General features: G+C 41.4%; 1 protein-coding gene across 1 annotated transcript in view; it reads right to left on the bottom strand.

Annotated features, from left to right (window-relative positions):
• Window positions 1-7,991: 7,991 nt before the first annotated feature.
• LOC144225151 (ATP-dependent RNA helicase DDX19A) overlaps window positions 7,992-22,367 on the bottom strand; it is a 26,673-nt gene continuing 12,297 nt past the window's right edge. Inside the window, exons 5-11 of the mRNA XM_077756317.1 lie at window positions 19,417-19,509; window positions 15,902-16,004; window positions 15,216-15,330; window positions 10,970-11,147; window positions 10,384-10,621; window positions 8,418-8,614; window positions 7,992-8,022 (exon numbers count right to left, since the gene is read on the bottom strand). Coding sequence (XP_077612443.1) covers window positions 7,992-8,022; window positions 8,418-8,614; window positions 10,384-10,621; window positions 10,970-11,147; window positions 15,216-15,330; window positions 15,902-16,004; window positions 19,417-19,509 — 955 coding nt within the window. The remainder of the gene's footprint in view (window positions 8,023-8,417; window positions 8,615-10,383; window positions 10,622-10,969; window positions 11,148-15,215; window positions 15,331-15,901; window positions 16,005-19,416; window positions 19,510-22,367) is intronic.

The raw sequence follows: 22,367 nt of genomic DNA, 5'->3' as shown, positions 1-22,367 counted from the left end.
TTATTTATCTTATAACTAGAAGTTTTAACTTCTGACCACCTTCACTGTCCCACCCCCTCCCCCTGGGAACCACCAATCTGTTATTTCTATGAGTTTGGTTTTTTTAAGATTCCACCTATTAAAAACAAAACAAAAAAGATCCTACACAAAGTGAGATCATATAGTATTTCTCTGTCTTATTTCACTTAGCAAAATGCCCTCCATCCATGGACTTTGTTGTTACAAATGGCAGTCCATCCACGGACTTTTTGTTGTTACAAAAAGATTTCCTTTTTTATGACTAATACTCTATTGTATACACCCCACCCCCACATACCATTCCATTTTTTTTCCATTAATCTGGGTTTTTTTTTTAACATTTATTTATTTTTGAGAGACAGAGCACAAGTGGAGGAGGGGCAGGGAGAGAAGGAAACAGAATCTGAAGCAGGCTCCAGGCTCCGAGCTGTTAGCCAGAGCCTGACACAGGGCTTGAACTCACAAAGTGCGAGATCATGACCTTAGCTGAAGTCGGATGCTTAACTGACTGAGCCACCCAGATGCCTCTTCCATTTATCTGTTGATGGGCAGTTTGGTTTTTCTATGCTGGATTGAACATGAAGGTACAGATCTCTCTTTGATTTCATTTCCTTCAGATAAATACTCGGAAGTGTAATTGCTAGGTTATATGATAGTTCCTTATTCACATGCAAAAGAATGAAACTGGATCCCTATCTTACATCATTCACAAAAAATTCCAAATAGAATAAGGACTTAAATGTGAGCCTTGAAACCATAAAACCCCTAGAAGAAAATATGGGGGGGAAACCCCTTGACATTGGTCTTGGCAATGATTTTATGGATATGACACTGAAATCAAGCAAAATAAACATGTGGGGCCACATCAAACTATAGAGCTTCTGCACAGCCAAAGAAACAATCAGCAAGATGAATGACAACCTCTGGAATGGGAGAAGATATTTGCCAAACACATATCCGATAAGGGGTTAATATCCAAAATATATAAGGAACTTGCACCACTCAATAGCAAATAATTAGATACATAGATCATTTAAAAAGTGGGCAGAAATCTGAATAGATATTTTTCCAAATAAAATATTCAGATGGCTAACAGGCACATTAAAAGGTGTGCAACACACTAATCCTCAGGGGAATACAAATGAAAACCAGTGAGTTATCACCTCACACCTGTTAAGGTGGTTATTATCAAAAAGATGAGAGCTAAGTGCTGGTGAGAGGAGAAGGGAGCCCTTGTGGTGAGAATGTAAATTGGTACAGCCACTATGGAAAACAGTACGGAGGCTCCATAACGAGTTATTTTCAGATGAACACTCATAGCCGCCACCCAGGCTATGGGAGTAGTCCAGAGGCCTCCCCACTCCATCCTCCTTGCCAAGCACAACCCCCTTCCTGCCTCTGAAGGTGACCACTGTCCTGATGTTCATGTTCACTTGAGTCTATTTCTGGATACTTTAGTCTGTTTCATTAGCCTGATTGCCTAGACCTAAGTCCATATGGGAACTTGGTTAATAATAAAGATGGCCTCTCAAATCATTTAGGAAAAGAAGGATGTTTAAATAAATTTTATCAGGATAACTAGATAATTATTTGGAAAAAGATACAATTACAATCCATACCTTAAGCCATTCACCAAAATGCCAAGTGAATCAGAATTAAATATAAAAAATAAAACCCTAGAAGTCGTAGCTCTTTGATATACTAAAACAGATTTTATATAATATATAAATATATTAAATATATTAAAATATAATAAAATATAATAATATATAAAATATAAAATCTGTTTTAGTATGTGTGTGTGTGTATATATATATATGTATATATATGTATCAGCTTTGTAGTTTTTGGATTGAGTTTTTTTCATGCTCTATATAGTTCCCTGTATTGCTAAAAGTTGAAGTTTTTTCATCCTGTTTGTATGTTCCAAACATTTTGTTCAGTTCCTTTTCTACTGATGTAATTGCCCCCCATTTCATTTGTCCATAGGAGTTTATCCCTTATTCATTTTTTTCCTTATAGGTTATAGGGGTTGTGGGAAAGTTAGGTTACATGTGATGTTTAATCATGTACTTAGTAGACACGTTTTCTTTCCTTGGTTTCCCTCTGTCTCCACAGAGTAGGCTCTTTGTGGTTGCTTATTTATCTCTTCTCTGTCATGATGGAGGCTTTTGAAATAATTGGAAATTGAAGATTGTCTTCAGAAATAGTGGGTCAAGAAACTGCTTGGGAACTTTGTACATGGATGGAGCTTACCTCCAGCCATTCCATGGGGGTGGATGGGTAAGGATGAGCTAGGTTATGTTGCAGTAACAAACATCCCTAAAACTTCTACTGGCTCAAAACGGAAATGTTTATTTCTCACTCAAGCCACATTTCCATCCCAGGTCTCTTCACTCATCATGGTCACTCAAGGACCCTGATGGGTAGTGGTACAATCTGTGGTGGATTTGTGGTCTCAGGGGCAGGGAAAAAGAGTATCTGGTGAACCACAAACTGTCTCTTAATGTCTATTCACAATTCCTTGATGCCAAAGGAGTCCCATGGCCATGCCTGAGTTTCGTTGAGATGTGTAACCATATTTGGATGAGCAATAATACAGTCTATTGATGAGCCCTCTTTGGAGAGAAGTGGCTGGATTTATGGCCTGGACAGGGGTGGATGGATGCCTGGGACAGGAAGGAAGGGGTTAAGTATTTTACCCACCACGGGTGCCATTCAGCAGGCTAGGAGCTCCTTCCTGTGACTTGTTTGGCAGGGTTAGAAAATATCCATCCTTGCTAGGTGAGGGAAAAGATCAGATCTTAAAACTATTAAAAAATCAAAACACTGGGGGAAAAATGAAAATGAAAACATTCTTTTCTGAGTGTGATTTAGGAATCAGTGCTCCCTCTCACTGCCCTTCCAGAAAAATCACAGCTTCTGCAGCAAGTTTATGCCTGGGTGACAACTAACCCACAAAACTGCAAGAAGATGCAATTTTCCTCCCTCCTCCCACTCTTGCTGAACCATGGATATCAGGGCCAGCCTGTTCCTCTGAGAATACAGAATTAACACCTTTCATCTAACAACTGATTCTCTTCCTGAGCATAATACAGGCTCTTTCTGGCAGCTTCGTTTCTCTCCAGGGAGAAGGCAGAGAGAACATATGGTGTCTGCATTCAGAGGGATCGGAGTTTAATCCTCCCTTTGCTATATATTCCACTTTGTCTTTTTTTTACATTAAAAAATAATACATATTCATTACAAAAATAATTCAAACATTTCAAAATTACATAAAGTAAAACATGGAAGGACTTCCTGCAATATTTCATTTGTATTTATAACCTGTCATACAATGGGTAAAGGGAACCATAGAAGGAAAGGAAACCCTGCCCCCTTTGGACTACTGTTCTAGTCTCTGAGGCTTTGTCTCCAGAGCTCTTCCTATGAAACCCATTTCCATGAAGCATGAACCATCACACTGAAGACCATTCAAGGGAAGGGTCTGGAATCTCAGCTTTCTTTGCTATGAAGAATAACTAAACTTTAAGACTTGAGCATACATCACAAAAAATTTTTTAAATATCAAAGTCACCTTAACCATATGATCAAGATTAACATCACCAGTCTATACTTATATAAATACATGATTCAGTAAATTAATAAATGGGGAAGAGACAAATCTCCCATGTAGAATTCCAAATAATTTATGTAGCTACTCTGACCTCAAGGGGGGGGGTCATGCTCCCCACTCCTTAGATGTGCATAGTGACTTCCTTTCAAAAACTAAGGTATGGAAAGGGGGGAGAAAGAGTAATTTTACAGTGGAAAAACCTGACACACACTACCTCAGCCAGGTCATTGAGGTCAACATCAGCGACCTTGCTGACACTGATGTCATATTGATTATATGTGCCTTTGGTATAATGTGATGAAAATGAAAATTTACCTCTGTGGTCTTCCTTTAGACTTCCATGCTAGACTCTAAAGAAAAATCATTTTATTATGTGAACCTAATGAAAAATTGGTTTGTTTGTATTCTTGCTTTAAAATGAGAGTATAATTAGGATTCTTTTTACTTTTTTAGGACTTTATTTTTAAANTTTTTTTTTTTTTAGAGAGTGAGAACACAAGTGGGGGAGATGGGTAGACTGGGGGGGTGTGGAGAGAGAGAGAGAGAGAGAGAGAGAGAGAGAGAGAATCTTAGTAGGCTTCACGCTTAGTGTAGAGCCCAACCCAGGGCTCGATCCCACAACCCTAAGATCATGTCCTGAGCTAAAATCAAGAGTTGGACTCCTAACCAACTGAGCCACCCAGATACCCCAATATAATTAGAATTTTAAATATAGGATTCCCATTTACTGAGTTTATCTCAATGACTATCTTCCTCTTTTCTAAAATTTCTAATTTTTTTAATTGCTGTCCAGTAGTGTGCTGGTGAATTGTCTAAGAACAAATAAAACCCTGATCTGTTTAAGTAGGCTCCATGCTCAATATGGGGCTTGAACTCAGGACTCTGAGATTAAGAGTCGCAGGCTCTACTTAACTGAGCCAGCCATGCAACCCAACCAATTTGTATTATTTGATTTCTCTGGTAAACACACCCAAAATGGCCAGTTTCAAATTGTGTGAGTTTTAGCGTGCCACTGTTTTTGTCTAAATTTACTTTTTAAAAAATGTTTGTTTATTTTTGAGAGAGGGTGGGCAGGGAAAAGATAAAGAGAGAAACAGACTCCAAAGCAGGCTCCAGGCTCTGAGCGCTGAGCACAGTGCCTGATACAGGGCTTGAACTCACGAACAGCGAGATGATGACCTGACCTGAAGTCGGACACTTAATCAACTGAGCCACCCAGGTGCCTCTAAATTTACTTAATTTCATGCTCTTTTTTAGTGTAATGTATTCTTTCTGAGTCTTCAAACATAAAGTCTTTTATCAGGGTATTCCACAGCNTGAGCACAGTGCCTGATACAGGGCTTGAACTCACGAACAGCGAGATGATGACCTGACCTGAAGTCGGACACTTAATCAACTGAGCCACCCAGGTGCCTCTAAATTTACTTAATTTCATGCTCTTTTTTAGTGTAATGTATTCTTTCTCTTTGAGTCTTCAAACATAAAGTCTTTTATCAGGGTATTCCACAGAAGTAGTTTCACCTGGGGTGAATCTATTTTGATACTGTTTGCGCTCTTTCTTAGCATAGATTTCTTCTCCCTGACAATCCACAGGTAGGTTTAGCAGTTGGCCCCACCCAGTTCTTGCCCCTTTGGTCTTTATTCTAGAATCAGGTCTGCTGACATTCAGTAATCTGGGGATATCACAGAGCAGGCAGAGTCAACAGGATTGTGTCAACTATCTGTTCTACGTTGGGGGTAGGTGGGTGGTCCAAGTCCTCCCGCCGTCTTCCTCGGTCTGGTTTCTAATAAGTCTCCCGTCCAGCGGGCGTGCAGGCCAGGTCCCGGTCCAGCTACCTCCCAGCAGTGAACCTGACTTTGGCTCCAGTGTTGCATGTGGTGCTTTCAGTACCCTCTACTCCACAGGCCCTGACAGACAGTAGCTTGTTTCTACACTAGAGCACAGCAAGCTTTTGGCTTCAGCCCTGCCTCACCCACCACTTTGCATTTTTACCCCTGTGCTGGTCCACAGAAGTATTCATCTTGTTTTTAGGTCAGACAAGTGTACTTTGTTCTCTGGCTTTTACCTTTTCTAGATCACTGTTGTTTGGGGGCCAAAGTGGGCATCACTTAACTGGAACACCGGTGCTCCACCTGGACTCCTCCACCTCCCCCCANTGTTGTTTGGGGGCCAAAGTGGGCATCACTTAACTGGAACACCGGTGCTCCACCTGGACTCCTCCACCTCTCCCCCCTCCCTCCTTCCCTTGCCCTGTCTCCCTTGAGTACCTCTTCCCCCAATCCTTGTCCCCTACCTCTAAGGAACCTTGCTCCCCTTCTCTGAACATTTCTTCTCTGAACCCCAGCTTGCATCTGCCCCTCACACACTCAAAAGCACTCTTGCGCCTGCGCCTGGCGACACCAAGCCTTTCATTCACTTACATCCACTCCTAACGGGCCCTTCATACTCTCACCCCCTCAGCAGCGAGGACGCCAGCCCACACTCACAGCTCTGCCACCCGCTTGCTCTTGAGGCAACCATAATCACTTGGCAGCAAGCAGGGGAAAACAGTTAAAGATTTACAAGAACTTAGAACATTTACTGCCACTACAGGAAACATGAATAAATAATTAATAATACCAGGATGAGTATAGGATAAATTAGGATTTATGTTCCTGGGATGAGGAAAGCTCTTCTAGCCATAACAAGAAATCCAAGTTTCTTAAAAATGGAATCTGAGGAACATTAAATTTTCATGTAAAATTAGGAAAAAAGGAGTTTGTAAAGACAAACTAGGAAAATATCCACCACTCACGATAAACGTCTAATTTTCTTAAAATAGTGGTGGCTTAAAATCATTAAGGATTGACAGTCTGATAGTAAAATGACGAGGCAAGAGCAGGCAAATCCAAAAGATAAATACCCAAGAAACTGAACGTTTGTCAATCCTCACTAAATACAAAGCAACAAGAAGCAACAATGTAATTTCTTTTTGCTACTCAGACTGGCAAATTTGTAAAAACGGAGAATACGGAGGACTGACAAGCAGGGAAGAAAATAGGTGACCCAGCAACTTTCACAAGGCAGAGGTGAGCGAGGCTGGGCACTGTGGCACCGTGGCAGCACAACATGGTGGAAGCCTGCCATGCCTGTCACTAGAGAAGCCAGGAAATAAATGCCAGGGCAGCTAATGCTTAATGACACCATTGTCGAGTTAGATAGATCTGTTTGCAGCACGTGTCACATGTCCAACATATACGGGTAAGTGAAGAGGCAGGCTGCACAAGAGCCTAAATAGAATGCTCACATTTTTGTAGAAGAGAAGTGGATATGGGCGCCTGGGTGGCTGAGTCAGGTAAGTGTCTGACTCTTGATTTAAGCTGAGGTCATGATCTCATGGTTCGTGGGATCAAGCCCTGCGTCAGGCTGTGCTGATAGTGCAGAGCCTGCTTGGGATTCTCTCTCTCTGCCCCTCCCCCACCTGCACTCAGGCTCTCTCTTAAATAAACATTAAAAAAAAAAAAAAATAGATGGGGCGTCTGGGTGGCTCATTCAGTTAAATGTCTGACTTCAGCCCAGGTCATGATCTCACAATTTGTGGGTTCAAGCCCTGTGCTGGGCTCTCAGCTGACAGCTCACAGCCTGGAGCCTGCTTTCAATTCTGTGTCTTCCTCTCTCTCTGCCCTTCTCCCACTCATGCTCCGTCTCTCAAAAATAAATAAATGTTAAAAAAAAAATTTTTTTAAGTGGATATGCAAAAAAAAAGGAAATAATTGAATGTTGACCAATATGCTAGCAATGGGGGTCCCAGAGAGGTGGAGACAGAGAGCACTCACACTTTATATACGTGTATACACACACAGACATACATACACACACACACACACACACACACACACCTTTTTTAATGAGTATATATTAGTCTATTAAGCAGAAAAAAACAAAAGCAAATCATGATTAGTAAAGCCTTTCATAATTACTTTAAAATTTCTTAACATAATGATGGGTATAGCTCGAATTTCTCTGTCCCTACTCATATATGTGATGTATGAATTAAAGTAACCAACAGGTCCACCATTATGATTAAAGAAAGAGCACAGAGTTTTAAGTTGGTCATAACTTCCTTTCCAAATTCTGCTGCTCATCTCCAGGCATAGTGTGACACTCACAGAAAAGAGCCAACTCACTTGGCCAGTTGTGTGTCAGAAACTCACCCAGTCTCCCCCCGGCTGCCATGACGGACTCCCAGTGCCTGAGCAGACACAGCAACCGCGGGAAAAGGAAGTCCCAGATTCTCAAAGGATTCATCTACCCCTGCCAGACCAAATCCCCTGAAGATTGTTTCAAATCAGAGGTTTACAAAAGTAGCCAGTGTGCTCACCCAGAGAGAAACAGGGACATCCTGGCACTGAGAACAGGGGTAAAAGGGGTCAGCCGGAACATCTCTGGATTTAAGAGAAGGAAAACAGCCCCAAGGGCCGGAGATACTGGTGGCTGCTGTCCGGTCATGGACAGAGAAGGGGGAAAGCTCCCAGGTCTCCCTGCTGCTGCTCCCCACACTCCATCCATGCAGTGGGGCCTCCGTGCCTGTGCTGCTGAGCCTCTCCTACACCAACCATTTCTTCAGGGGCTGGAAATACACCCTAACCCCCCACAACAAAACAAGCAGCAAGCAGGGAGTCCTAGGCTCAGCCATTATCAACAGCGACCAGATTATTATAAAGGTGGGAAAACCATGGCTTAAAAGGGCAGGGGGAGAGGGAGGGGGGAGGTGTGGGGAGAGAACTAAATTTTCCAAAATGCAAAATTTTCNCGAATGGGCACGTTCTCTGCTCACCGCGGGCACACACGTTGGTGGTCACCAGCACCTTCTCTTTGCCCTCGCGGAAGCGCTCGATCACGGCAGCCCTCTGCTCCACCATCATTTCGCCGCTCAGCAGAGCCACCTGGTGGCCTTCTTTGGAGAGCTCTGCTGCCAGCCAACTAGCTGTTTTGCGGGTCTGGAAAGCAGGAAACATTTGAGAAATGAAGGTATCTAAAGAGAGTATTTTTGATCTGGAAGACTCTATCTGAAATTTAGCAGCTGAGGGTAGACTTCCTAAAATTGTTAACCAGATGTGCTGTGACAGGAAGTAACAATGTCACCTGGATATTAATCTTACAAAAATATTTATGTTTTATTATTTTTTTAAAAAATTTTTAAAAATTTATTACTGAGAGAGAGACAGAGCATGAGCAGGGGAGGGTCAGAGAGAGAGGGAGACACAGAATCTAAAACAGGCTCCAGGCTCTGAGCTAGCCATCAGCACAGAGCCGAAGTNAAAATAAAGTTAAATTACAAGTCTTCCAACAACAGAGTAAGAGCTGTCTTTTTTTTTTTTCTGAGAGAGAGAGATGGCAGCGTGAGCAGGGGAAGGTCAGACACAGAGGGAGACACAGAATCTGAAACAGGCTCCAGGCTCTGAGCTAGCCGTCAGCACAGAGCCCGATGCGGGAGTCAAACCCACGAACTGTCTGATCATGACCTGAGCCGAAGTCGGACGCTTAACCAACTGAGCCACCCAGGCTCCCCAAGAGTTGTCTTTTTCTAATATCCCTTACCAGAATTAAAAAACAATGTTTTTCATTTTATTTATTTTTAGAGAAAGAGAGAATGCACAAGCAGGAGAGAGGGGATGAGAGGGAGGGAGGGAGGGACAGAAAGGGAGGGAGAATTAGAGACAGAGAGAGAATGAATCCCAACCAGGTTCCACACTCAGTGCAGAGCCCAACACGGGGCTCCATCCTATGACACTAGAATCATGACTTGAGCCAAAATCAAGAGTTGGACACTTAAACAACAGAGTCATCCAGACGTCCCTCCCTTACCAGCATTTAAAAAAAATTTTTTTTATGTCTTTATTTTATTTTGAGAGACAGAGAGCAAGCAGGGGAGGGGCAGAGAGAGAGCGAGACACAGAATCTGAAGCAGGCTCCAGGCCTGTGCTGTCAGTACAGAGCCTGATGTGGAGCTCAAAACCACAGACTGTGAGATCATGACCTGAGCCAAAGTCAGACGCTTAACCGACCAAGCCACCCAGGCACCCCCCTTACCAGCATTTTTGAAGTTTTCTTCAAGTATCTTAAATACTTATTCCTGATTTTTTTTTTTNATCAGTGGGATCTAGCCTTCCATTTTTTTTTGACACAAGAACAGGAAGTTTTTTATTGTTAAATTACTATGTTACCGTATGCAAAGCAAAAAGTAAAGGGACTGACCTACCTGTGCATTTGCATTTTAAATTCTTGAATTATAAACAAGTGATCAGTTACTAGCCTTCCATTTTTAAGTGTTTGCTGTTTGAGACTGGAAATCAACTTATATTGGTTTTGGAACTAGCCAACTTGTTTAGTTTCTTATTTTTCCTATAAATATCAATTGATTCTCTTGGGTTTTCTAATAATATATCAACTATAAATAATAGGGTCTTTACTTTTTAAGTAAGCTGTAGACCAAAGGTGGGGCTTGAACTCACAATCCTATGATCAATAGTTGAATGTTTTACCGATTAAGCCACCAGGCACTCCTAGGGACTCTATTTTGAAGCCAAGTATACTTCAGGATATGAAGAAGAAACTGTATATTATAACTTCACAAACCGTTTCTTTCCGGTCACAAGGACACCCAGTCCTCCTCAGCACTGAGGTGGAGCGGGCTGAGAGGGAGGGCCACACACCCCTCCAGTGGAGCTCCTCCCCCCGCAGGCCTGCTGCTGCCACTGCTACTCACATGGCAGAAGATCATGGCCTGAGCAATGGTGATGGCCCCATACAGGTTACACAAGGCCTGGAACTTCTCATCTCTGTTATTGCACAGGACATAATACTGCTTGATGGTGTCCAAGGTCTCCTCCTCGCGCTTCAGTTTGATAATGTTTGGGTCTGGGACCACTTTCTGGGCAAATTTCCACACAGAGTCTTCAAAGGTGGCAGAGAAAAGCAGCATCTGGCAGTTCCTGGGCAGCATCCTGCAAGGGAAGACCCAGGCATGTGGCATGACCCCGAGTCTTTCCCTGGAAGGAACAGAGACAGCCGCCCCGGGCCTGGATGCTCTCCACGCCTGGGAAAGAGGCTAAGTGGGGGAGGAGAAGAGCAGGGAGGAGGCAAGAGCAGCCATGGGGCAGGGACGGGGCTGGTGTTCGATTCCCCGAGACTCCTTCCTCAACCCGTGGTCAGCGCTCATGAGCAAATGGCCCATCAAACAAAGGCTTCTGGAAGTACTAGAGTAAAGGAGCAAGAAGAAGTGTTTGAAGTAAAAGGAGAAGATGCTGCAGATCAGGAGGCTGAAGCGTTCCTCTTGGCTCAAGAATTCCTACCTCTGGATGCGGATGCTCTGGTCTTGGTGGCCCTGAGTAGCTATCATCACGTCAGCCTCATCCAGAACAAACACCTTGATCTTCTTAGGGTCTATGAACTTGAGCTTGGCGCACCAGTCCAGAACAGTCCCAGGGGTGCCAATGACAATGTGTTCACTGATCTTCTGACCTCTTTCCACTGTGGAGACAAAATGTTTTCTGTGGGTATTTCCATGGCAAAATCAGCTTTGGAAATCAAAGCCTTGCCCATCTTTCAGAGTTAATAAAACTAGTTAACTCCAGATGTCAAAACACAGAACTGTTATCCAAAAGTCTTGGGTTCTGCCACTGTAAAGCATGCACAGTGGCACCTATCTCACTGCACTGTGGTCAGGATTAAATCCTATGCAGTGGCCCCTCAGTAAGAGTCATTTCTCATTCCTCCTCCTTCCTATGTTCAACATCACCCCCCTCATTCTCCTCAGCATTACTCTTACTCATTTCATGTCATACATTTACTCACGGTCACAGATTTTCTCTTAAATTGGTAGTTTTTACTCCCAGGATCCTGGCCCAATGAGTTTTTGTTTTGTTAGACATTCTGGCCAGTAGATAGTTTTCCTAAGTACAAATTCTGACTCAAAAAACATTACTTTCAAATTACAGCTGGTGGAAGTTGAAATTAATACAACCATCTATCAAAATTGTTAACGCACAGAGCCTGTGACCAATACTTCCGCTGTTAGGAATTTATACTGTATGTGTATTAACGTGTGAAATAACATATATGCAAGGATATGCGTGCATCAAAAATTAAGCAAAATATGATACACCCAATGGATGTTGCCAATCGAAGTATAAAACTGCTTAGGAACTGACAGGGAATAATCTCCAAAATACATTATTAAATTTGAAAAAAAGTTGCAGAGCAGTTTGTATAACAAAAGAAGCAAAAAAGAATACATATGATAAATGTACATGTGTGTGAATATACATGTTACATATTTATACACCCACACATACACACTATGTGCCTGCAGCCACAGAAAGTATCTCTGGTGTGCCACGTGAGAAACTGGTTAGTACTGAGTGCCTAAATTTAGGAAGGAGAACTAGGTGGTTGGGGGCATGAGAGAAAGTTTCTACCACATATCCTTTCAATTTAAAACATGCGAATGTGTTAACTATTTTAAAAGCAAAATTTAGGGGCGCCTGGGTGGCTTAGTTGCTTAAGAATCTGACTCATGATCTTAGCTCAAGTCTTGATCTCAAGGTGGAGTTCAAGTTCCATACTGGGCTCCATGCTGGGTGGGAAGCCTACTTAAAAAAAAAATAAAAACAAAAACAAAATTTACAGTTTGAGGAGAAAGGACTTTTGTTAGAAATTCATCAGTTGGTGAGCCTGAGTGGCTCAGTCAGTTAAGCTTCCAACTCTTTGATTTCAGCTCAGGTCATGATCTCATGGTTTTTGAGATTGAGCCTGTGTCCAGCTCTGCACTGACAGCACAGAGCTTGGTTGCAATTCTGTCTCCCTCCCCCTCCCCACCCTCCCCACCCTCCCTACACACTCTCTCAAAATAAATTAACTTAAAAAAATTCATCAATTATCCAATTATCCATTGGAAAATTTTGGAATTAACTGAAACACACTGTAGTTCTCAATGTTCACTGCCCAGAAGTCAAAATTGAACTTTTAAGAAATAATATATTAAATAAAGTTAATATATTAATCCTTCACACACAGTGAAGTCACACATTATTACAAAGCAATCTAGAGAAAATATATGTTGTCACAAAATTCTGGTATACATCACTTAAATGTACCCACCAAATTAAGGCACCAAATAAACACACACAAAAATAATCAATCTAGTAACCTTTGGGTAAAGTAATTTTGCTGCATGTTGAAGCATGATGGTTTTCTCTAAGAAAAGCTCTTTCGTGATTAAGTGGTGAACCGAACTAGCCATTTCTCTCTGTTAACTGACAAACTAGAAAAAAATGAAATTGGCAATTTGATATACACTTTCTTGAAAATGAACAAAGTAAGTCTGTCTCTTCAATGAAAACAGTCCACGGTATTTGCTGCCACAGTAACATTTAAGCTTTCAAGAGAAAATTAGTATTAGAGTTTTGGAAGACTTGTTTGTGGTTTGAGTTTCTTTTTTTTAAAATTTTTTAAAATGTTTTATTTATATCTGAGAGAGAGAGAGAAAGAGAGAGAGAGCATGAGCAGGGGAGGGTCAGAGAGAAAGGGAGACACAGAATCTGAGGCAGGCTCCAGGCTCCAAGCTAGCTGTCAGCACAGAGCCCAATGCGGGGCTCGAACCCACAAACCATGAGATCATGACCTGAGCCGAAGTTGGACACTCAACCGACTGAGTCACCCAGGCACCCCTGAGTTTCTTAATGTGTATACATTCCTCTGATGAATTTGGTGGTAATATAAGTGCAGGTAATTTAAAGTCTGTAAAACGATATCTCTCAACATTTGGAAGATCAGTGTTACTCAGTAAGACAGTACTTTCCAAATGACCAAGGTATTTTTTTTTTAATGTTTATTTATTTTTGAGAAAGAGAGAGAGACAGAGTGCAATTAGGATAAGGTCAGAGAGAGAGGGAGACACAGATCCAAAGCAGGCTCCAGGCTTTGAGCTGTCAGCACAGAGCCTGATGTGGGGCTCAAACCCGTGAAATGCAAGATCATGACCTGAGTCGAAGTTGGACGCTTAACTGAGCCACCCAGGCACCTCCAAATGACCAAGGTATTTTAATGTAACAGTATGAAAAATTCAATAGTATGACTTAAGATTCACACTGAAACTAACTCTTAATTACTGCTTGTTAAGTTTTGGTGTAGCATTCAAAAAAAGAGTTTCTAAAATTACTGGAAAAGCCAGATTTTCTTCATATTCTTCTAAAATAAATACTTTCAGAAATTTCTCAATTTTAGCTTTTACTATGGCAAATATCTATAGATAAAACCTGTATAAAGAAAAACGCTTTAGGATCCTCAGTAATGTTTAAGAACATATGAGAACCAGTGCTCTAGGTACTTATAAACTGCTGGGTCAAAGGAATTATCTGTCTTTAGTTTTTCTAAGTAATGCCAAATTGCTTCCAGAAAGAAACTCTACTGGTGTATACTCCCCACCAGAAGTATATGGGCATTCTGGTTTTGTTTTTGTTTTTTAAATTTATTTACAGAGATTGTGTGCAAGCGCTCACGTGGAGGGGAGAGGAGAGATTCCCAAGCAGGCTCTTTGTTGTCAGTGCAGGGTTCGATCCCACGAACCATGAGATCATGACCTGAGCTGAAATCAAGAGTTGGACACTCAACTGACTAAGCTACCCAGGCGCCCTGGGCATGCCAGTTCTTGTTCATCTCCATCAACACTTGGCATTGTCAAACTTCGTTTTTGCCCATCTGCAAGGCACTTAGTGGTTTTAGTTTACATTTCCCTGATGACAAATGAGATTTATCATCTTTTCATATTTACTGGCCATCAGAATTCCCTTCTTTTGTGCAGGAACTGTTCAACTGGGACTCGTCCATTTTCCTATCAGACTGCCTACTTTTTTCTTACTCAATTGTTTTATATACTCTGATAACTTTCCTTTTTGTAGGCTTCACGCCCAGCATGGAGCTTGAACTCATGACCCTGAGATCAAGACCTGAGCTGATATCAAGAGTCAGACACTGAACCAACTGAGCCAACCAGGCACCCCCTACTCTGATAGCTTCCTAACGACCATGTTCTACCTGACCCTCCTCCCCATTTTGGTCCATATTCTCTACATTACATTCCATAGAACACATGGGAAATTATTAATGGAAAAATTTCTGGTTTTGATAAGACCAAGTTATCTGGTCTTACCTGCTCCTAGTTTACTCTTACTAAAGCGAGGCTTGTTTTCAAACTAAGGGATACAGCCCCAACCTGCCATTCTAGACCTACTAATCCCTTGTTAGTAAGCAGCATCCAGAACTCTGGATGCTGAATTCAAAACCCTGTTTTCTCAGTAAAGAATGACAGACTTTAAGAGCTCCATGACCCATACAAAGATTTTTTTTTTTTTAACAACTCAAAAATCTCTTAAGGGTAGAAAGGACTGTTAAATATAGCAAGTTTAAAATAGATTTGCTGAAAGCAATGCAGTGGGTCCTAAAGTCCAGAAAGTTTAGTATTGTCATCACATCTTCAAAATTCAAACACCCAACTACCCTATCCTGCTCCCTGCTTAGGTCTCACCCTTTTATACTCACATTTATTGCCTCGAACAGCATAAGCAAGCTTTAGTTCTGGATGAAATTTGCCCATCTGCTCAATCACTTTTCCCGTTTGAAGAGCCAGCTCGTATGTTGGGGAGAGGCACAAACACTGAACAAGGAGATCATAAAGGTTGAGTTTAAGAGTCTTTTAGTAAAAGACAACAGGCTCTAATGCAACAAGTATGCTGATCTTATTATCACTTTTTTTAATGTTTTATTTATCTATGAGAGAGAAAGAATCCCAAGCAGACTCTATGCTGTTAGCACAGAGCCCAACTTGGGCCCTGATCTCATGAACTATGAGACCATGACCTGAGCCAAAATCAGGAGTTGATGGTTAAACGACCAACCCACCCAGTCACCCCTGATCTTATTACCACTTAAAAGTTCAGGGAACCACAGCCTCTCCAACCAGGCCCACTCTTCAGCTGTAGACCCAAGCCTTCAGCAAGGAGCCCTGGCTGGGAGGATGCCTTTGGAAGCCATTGTTCAAAGCTGCTGTTTCTGAATGAATTCTATCTGGGCTGTGGCCTAGTGCATGAACCTGCTCTGCCAGATCCACAGCCTCAGGCCCAGGAAACTTCAGACCCCTTTAGGGGCGCCCTCATTAACCATCCATCAGATACCACGGTCTTCCCCAGGGCAGGCGATCCAGGCCCTCAGGATCCCCCAGCCCTCACCTGGGGGTATCTCTCTGCTGCTTCCACTCGGCTGAGCATGGCCAGGACGAAGGCGGCTGTTTTACCAGTGCCAGACTGAGACTGGGCTATCAGGTTCTGTGGGCTGGATCAGGAACAGAAAGGAAAAGAATACTGGTTAAATACAATGAAGTATCAGAATGTTCTTTCAGGATGGTAGGAAAACAGTATTCTTCCTTTAATCCAGGTTTTCTGCATTGAGCACAATGATAAATTTTTTATATGATGTTACAAAAACTGCTTAAATATTAATGGAAAAAAATGATTCTTTTAGATGGGTTCACACCAAGAACCCTCACTCTAGACTCCAGCACAGCTAGAGTGCCCTAGTTTTGTACCCCAGGGGCCCCATGGAAATTAACACGGCAGAGAAAAATCTATGCCAAGGAAAATCCCTGAAGACATTTTCTGCCAAGCTGTGTCTCCAGGACTCAGGTCCCTGTGTGTTCCCTTTTTCCTTCTTCTTCTTCTTCTTTTTTTTAATAATGTTAATTTTTGAGAGAGCACGAGCACAAGCGGGGGAGAGGCAGAGAGAGAGGGAGACACAGAATCCAAAGATCTGGAGCAGGCTGTCAGCACAGAGCCAGATGCAGGGCTCGAAACCACAAACTGTGGGGTCATGCCCTGAGCTGAAGTCGTACGCTTAACCTATTGAGCCACCCAGGCGCCCCTTCCCTTTTCCTTTCTTTATGAAAATGCAAGACACCAAGTCAGGCAGATGCTTTCGAGGGAACTTTCACATTTTACTTCATGTAACTCAGTCATGGAAATAGGTGGAATTTTTGTCATTAAACAAGAAAAATTAATAGAGTTGAATGGAAAAGGTTGCTCCATAAAGTATACCAATTATCTACAGATTAAAATATGTAAACAAGTCTTTAGATTCTTAGGAACATGTAGATGTGTAGTAAAGGTATAAAAAAATAAAAGAGAATGATGATCCATTTCAGGATGACACTACTTGACTTGAGGAGGGGGATGTGAATGGACAGGGGTGCATGGGGTCTTCCACTGTCAACCAGATTAACAATGTTTTATTTCTTGACAAAATAGGATTACAGATGTTCTAGGTATTGTTCTTTATACCTTTTTTTGGAAGTTTCAAAAATTTTTCCTACTTAAAAAATTTTTTTTAAACATTTATTCATTTCTGAGAGACAGAGAAAGACAGAGTACAAGAGGGGAGGGGCAGAGAAAGAAGGAGACACAGAATCTGAAGCAGGCTCCAGGCTCTGAGCTGTTAGCACAGAGCCTGACTCAGGGCTCAAACTGTGAGATCATGACCTGAGCTGAAATCAGATGCTTAACCAACTGAGCCAAAAATGTCCTATTTTAAAAACTCACTTTTTAAAAATGCATAGAATAACATTAGTTTTATCAGTTTTTTGTTTTAAAGATTTGTATTTTTTTTTTAAGTAATCTCTACAAACCAATGTGAGCTTGAACACACAACCCCGAGATCAAAAGTCGCATGCTCTACCGACTAAGCCAGCCAAGCACCCCCATCAGTTTTTATTAAGTGGGAAAAGCAGAAGCCATACCAAATTCCATCTGATTCTCTCTGTACATGCTCAAACTGTTTCTCTGAAGGAAACATGTTGTCCCAAACGCCTCATCTTGTTCTCAAGAACAGTAAGTTATTGGTGTAAGACATTAAACCAAATTCTGAAGAGGTGCACTTGGGGTCTGCATACTCACGGCTCAGCAAGCATCATAGGTAATGCATTCTCTTGTATCTTGGATGGTCGATTGAAGCCCATGGCATAGACTCCCTGGAGAAGCTGTGGTTTCCTAGGAGGCCAGGAAGAGAAAGGATGGATTCCTAGTTCAAATTGTTTTAAAGGCCAGTATGTCTTTCCCTCTATCTAGCAAAGAATACTACTTCCTATCTCTGTCAGACATATTTTCCTATGCCTTAAAAAACATAAAATGAAACCAAACCACCATCCTTCTCTCCTAAATCTTAATCTGCAATTATTACACAATTCATAGAATACAGACAAGTTTTCTTTCTTGGAGAAATTCATGCTTTCAGCAGACCCACAAATATGATTGGTCCTGGATGACAAATGTTTCCTGGATACTCCAAGAGTGGTATTTATTAATTTGTATAAATTTTATAATTTGCATCAATGATTTATAAAAGGCATACCTAAAAATAAACACTGCTTACTGTATTACTAAGATACAGAAGTCCCTTTAGAGAACAGGATTCAGTTTTATTTTCTCAATGCAGATGTTAAATTGAACCACAGTCATTTTGTATTCCAGGTCCTTTCCAAAGCCAGCTATGCAAATACACAGGACAATGAAGAGGTAAGAGAACTGATTTAGCCAGTTTCTGTAGCTGATCCACAGTAAATAGGAGTGTTCAATTACCATACTGAACTTCACATATGCTTATATTTAGTAATTACGTTTACTCAAAATCCAGCATAGGAAAGCACCAGCTTATGTAAGTGGCTACACAACAAGTACAACAAGTACAAATTAAAGGTGCTTTTTCTTTGCATTTAGAATAACCTCTGTGCTACCTCTACACTGACAGGGTGCTCTACAAAAATCCCACCAGACTGTTTGTAAAGAAGAGTCAAACCAAGTCAAGCCTTCTGTTCTGCAGGCCTTCCCTGGAGATAACAGGCTCTCTAAAAGGCAAATTCGTCTGGCATATGTTGGTTCCCAGACACAAAGATATCTGAAAGCATAATCTTTGGTGTCTTCTGTTTAGAAGAAAAGGCTATGAAGCTCAGCAGATTGTGGTTTGGTTGCTAAGGAAACAAAGTTACAACTGAATGAAGATTCAAATGATCTAAGAACTTCCAGTGGTTCATTATTTTCCTTTTATTTTGCAGATTAATTCAAAATCTTTAAGTAAAAATAAACCAAGTGTATTATATTAGGCAACTTAGGTTTTGTTTTTTTTTTTTCTTTTTTTATTTCTAGGAGAGCGAGAGAGACAGCGTGAGCAGGGGAGGGTCAGAGACAGAGGGAGTCACAGACCGAAACAGGCTCCAGGCTCTGAGCTGGCAGTCAGCACAGAGCCCGACGCGGGGCCCGAACCCACGAACCGCGAGATCATGACCTAAGCGAAAGTCGGACGCTTAACCGACTAAGCCACCCAGGCGCCCCTAGGCAACTTAGGTTTTATTCTTTGTTTCCTCTAGCCAACAACTACTAAATCAGAGGGAACTTGATTTTTCAGAGAGGACAATTCATTACTGGTTGGACTGAGAGCGCAAGTCCTTTAAATGAACAGGAGTTTAAAAACCATGTATACCTGGAGAAGCAAAATTGTCCCTTCAGGAAATGAAAGAGCCCATCTAGCTGAGAGGAATAGTTTATGAATAGAAGCAGAGATGGCAGAATTGCTGATGAAGCCCCCGATGGAAGAAATACACNGTCCCAAACGCCTCATCTTGTTCTCAAGAACAGTAAGTTATTGGTGTAAGACATTAAACCAAATTCTGAAGAGGTGCACTTGGGGTCTGCATACTCACGGCTCAGCAAGCATCATAGGTAATGCATTCTCTTGTATCTTGGATGGTCGATTGAAGCCCATGGCATAGACTCCCTGGAGAAGCTGTGGTTTCCTAGGAGGCCAGGAAGAGAAAGGATGGATTCCTAGTTCAAATTGTTTTAAAGGCCAGTATGTCTTTCCCTCTATCTAGCAAAGAATACTACTTCCTATCTCTGTCAGACATATTTTCCTATGCCTTAAAAAACATAAAATGAAACCAAACCACCATCCTTCTCTCCTAAATCTTAATCTGCAATTATTACACAATTCATAGAATACAGACAAGTTTTCTTTCTTGGAGAAATTCATGCTTTCAGCAGACCCACAAATATGATTGGTCCTGGATGACAAATGTTTCCTGGATACTCCAAGAGTGGTATTTATTAATTTGTATAAATTTTATAATTTGCATCAATGATTTATAAAAGGCATACCTAAAAATAAACACTGCTTACTGTATTACTAAGATACAGAAGTCCCTTTAGAGAACAGGATTCAGTTTTATTTTCTCAATGCAGATGTTAAATTGAACCACAGTCATTTTGTATTCCAGGTCCTTTCCAAAGCCAGCTATGCAAATACACAGGACAATGAAGAGGTAAGAGAACTGATTTAGCCAGTTTCTGTAGCTGATCCACAGTAAATAGGAGTGTTCAATTACCATACTGAACTTCACATATGCTTATATTTAGTAATTACGTTTACTCAAAATCCAGCATAGGAAAGCACCAGCTTATGTAAGTGGCTACACAACAAGTACAACAAGTACAAATTAAAGGTGCTTTTTCTTTGCATTTAGAATAACCTCTGTGCTACCTCTACACTGACAGGGTGCTCTACAAAAATCCCACCAGACTGTTTGTAAAGAAGAGTCAAACCAAGTCAAGCCTTCTGTTCTGCAGGCCTTCCCTGGAGATAACAGGCTCTCTAAAAGGCAAATTCGTCTGGCATATGTTGGTTCCCAGACACAAAGATATCTGAAAGCATAATCTTTGGTGTCTTCTGTTTAGAAGAAAAGGCTATGAAGCTCAGCAGATTGTGGTTTGGTTGCTAAGGAAACAAAGTTACAACTGAATGAAGATTCAAATGATCTAAGAACTTCCAGTGGTTCATTATTTTCCTTTTATTTTGCAGATTAATTCAAAATCTTTAAGTAAAAATAAACCAAGTGTATTATATTAGGCAACTTAGGTTTTGTTTTTTTTTTTTCTTTTTTTATTTCTAGGAGAGCGAGAGAGACAGCGTGAGCAGGGGAGGGTCAGAGACAGAGGGAGTCACAGACCGAAACAGGCTCCAGGCTCTGAGCTGGCAGTCAGCACAGAGCCCGACGCGGGGCCCGAACCCACGAACCGCGAGATCATGACCTAAGCGAAAGTCGGACGCTTAACCGACTAAGCCACCCAGGCGCCCCTAGGCAACTTAGGTTTTATTCTTTGTTTCCTCTAGCCAACAACTACTAAATCAGAGGGAACTTGATTTTTCAGAGAGGACAATTCATTACTGGTTGGACTGAGAGCGCAAGTCCTTTAAATGAACGGGAGTTTAAAAACCATGTATACTTGGAGAAGCAAAATTGTCACTTCAGGAAATGAAAGAGCCCATCTAGCTGAGAGGAATAGTTTATGAATAGAAGCAGAGATGGCAGAATTGCTGATGAAGCCCCCGATGGAAGAAATACACAGAAAAGGATAATTTCCTTAAAACATTAAAAAAAAAAAAAAAGTGCTTTAAAAAACCTGTTCTTAACTGTCACTTCATTAATGACTTGATTTGGTTTAAGTTAGGGCACATATTTTAAGTGTCTCCTACTCTAAAGCAGTGGTAATAGGTGGCAGGAATGTGGCCCCTACTGGCCCAGAGTGGGCATACTATAGATTTGGCTGATAAAGGTAATTCCACCACTTTCTTATTCACCAGCTACTTCCTGTCTATGATTCGTGTCCTGGCAGGCAGCAGGAATGGTAGTTATGTCTTGTGGTACTCATAATACCCAGCACAGTAGCAGGTACATAAACCAATGATTCATAAACATTTCTTTACTAATATATTAAAGGAAGCAAAAAAATTGGTATGACCCTCCATAATTCTATCTTTAAAATAAAGAGATATTAGAAGTCATTCTTAGCACAATGACATGAATGTGTTCCCTTACAGCTTAATTCTGGGTATTGGATTTTTTGGTGTTTGGGTTTTTTTTTTGCATTCTGGAATATTGAAGGCTGCTTTCCACTGTAGGTACTGGAAATCCTGCACAGATTCTTTTGATCGATTATATAAAAGCAGACAAACTGTTCTTAACCGTAAACCCTATAGTCTAACAAAAGGCTTACCTAATAAGAAATGTTCCTGACATCCAGAAATCACCTGTCAGCCAATATTTTATTGAAAGTTCTAAGAGCATAAAAGAAAAAAGACTTTCAGCTATGATGAATAAATTTGTGGCATTTAAAAATCCCTCCCAAGAGGAGGGATACTGGGCAGCCAAGACTCACACTTTCTGACTTTGGAGTTATGTGAATTATTAGTCAAAGAAGCAAATACATAAAGATTCTTAAAAATAAAAGTAAAAAGTAAAATTCCCAAACGATCTCAGAGATGCTAGTTTTATAAAAAAAAAAAAAAAAAAAGGGCCTGGCAAGGAACAGCTGTTCAAAGAACAAATACTCACAGCCGAAGCTCCTCAAAGGACTTCACTGAGTAGAGCGGGGAATTGGGGTCCCGCTGCAGGACTTCCACTTGGTTCGTGTTATCGACAAGGTTGCTTCTGATCAGCTTGTTGAGTAAGGACTGGGCAGCTCTGTCCTCTGTCCGGAAGAAACCAGCAGACTGTCTTCATGCTCCTTTGGCAAAACCACCCTCATGAAATCTCTCTGCCTGTCTCTGCACCAGCACCTGGGTGGCCAGGTGAGGCTGGAGAACAATGGTCACTCC

This window comes from Crocuta crocuta, unplaced genomic scaffold (genome assembly GCF_008692635.1).
Source record: "Crocuta crocuta isolate KB4526 unplaced genomic scaffold, BGI_CrCroc_1.0 scaffold388, whole genome shotgun sequence".
In the NCBI taxonomy this organism is placed as follows: Eukaryota; Metazoa; Chordata; class Mammalia; order Carnivora; family Hyaenidae; genus Crocuta; species Crocuta crocuta.
This window is presented reverse-complemented; position numbering and strand designations above follow the sequence as displayed.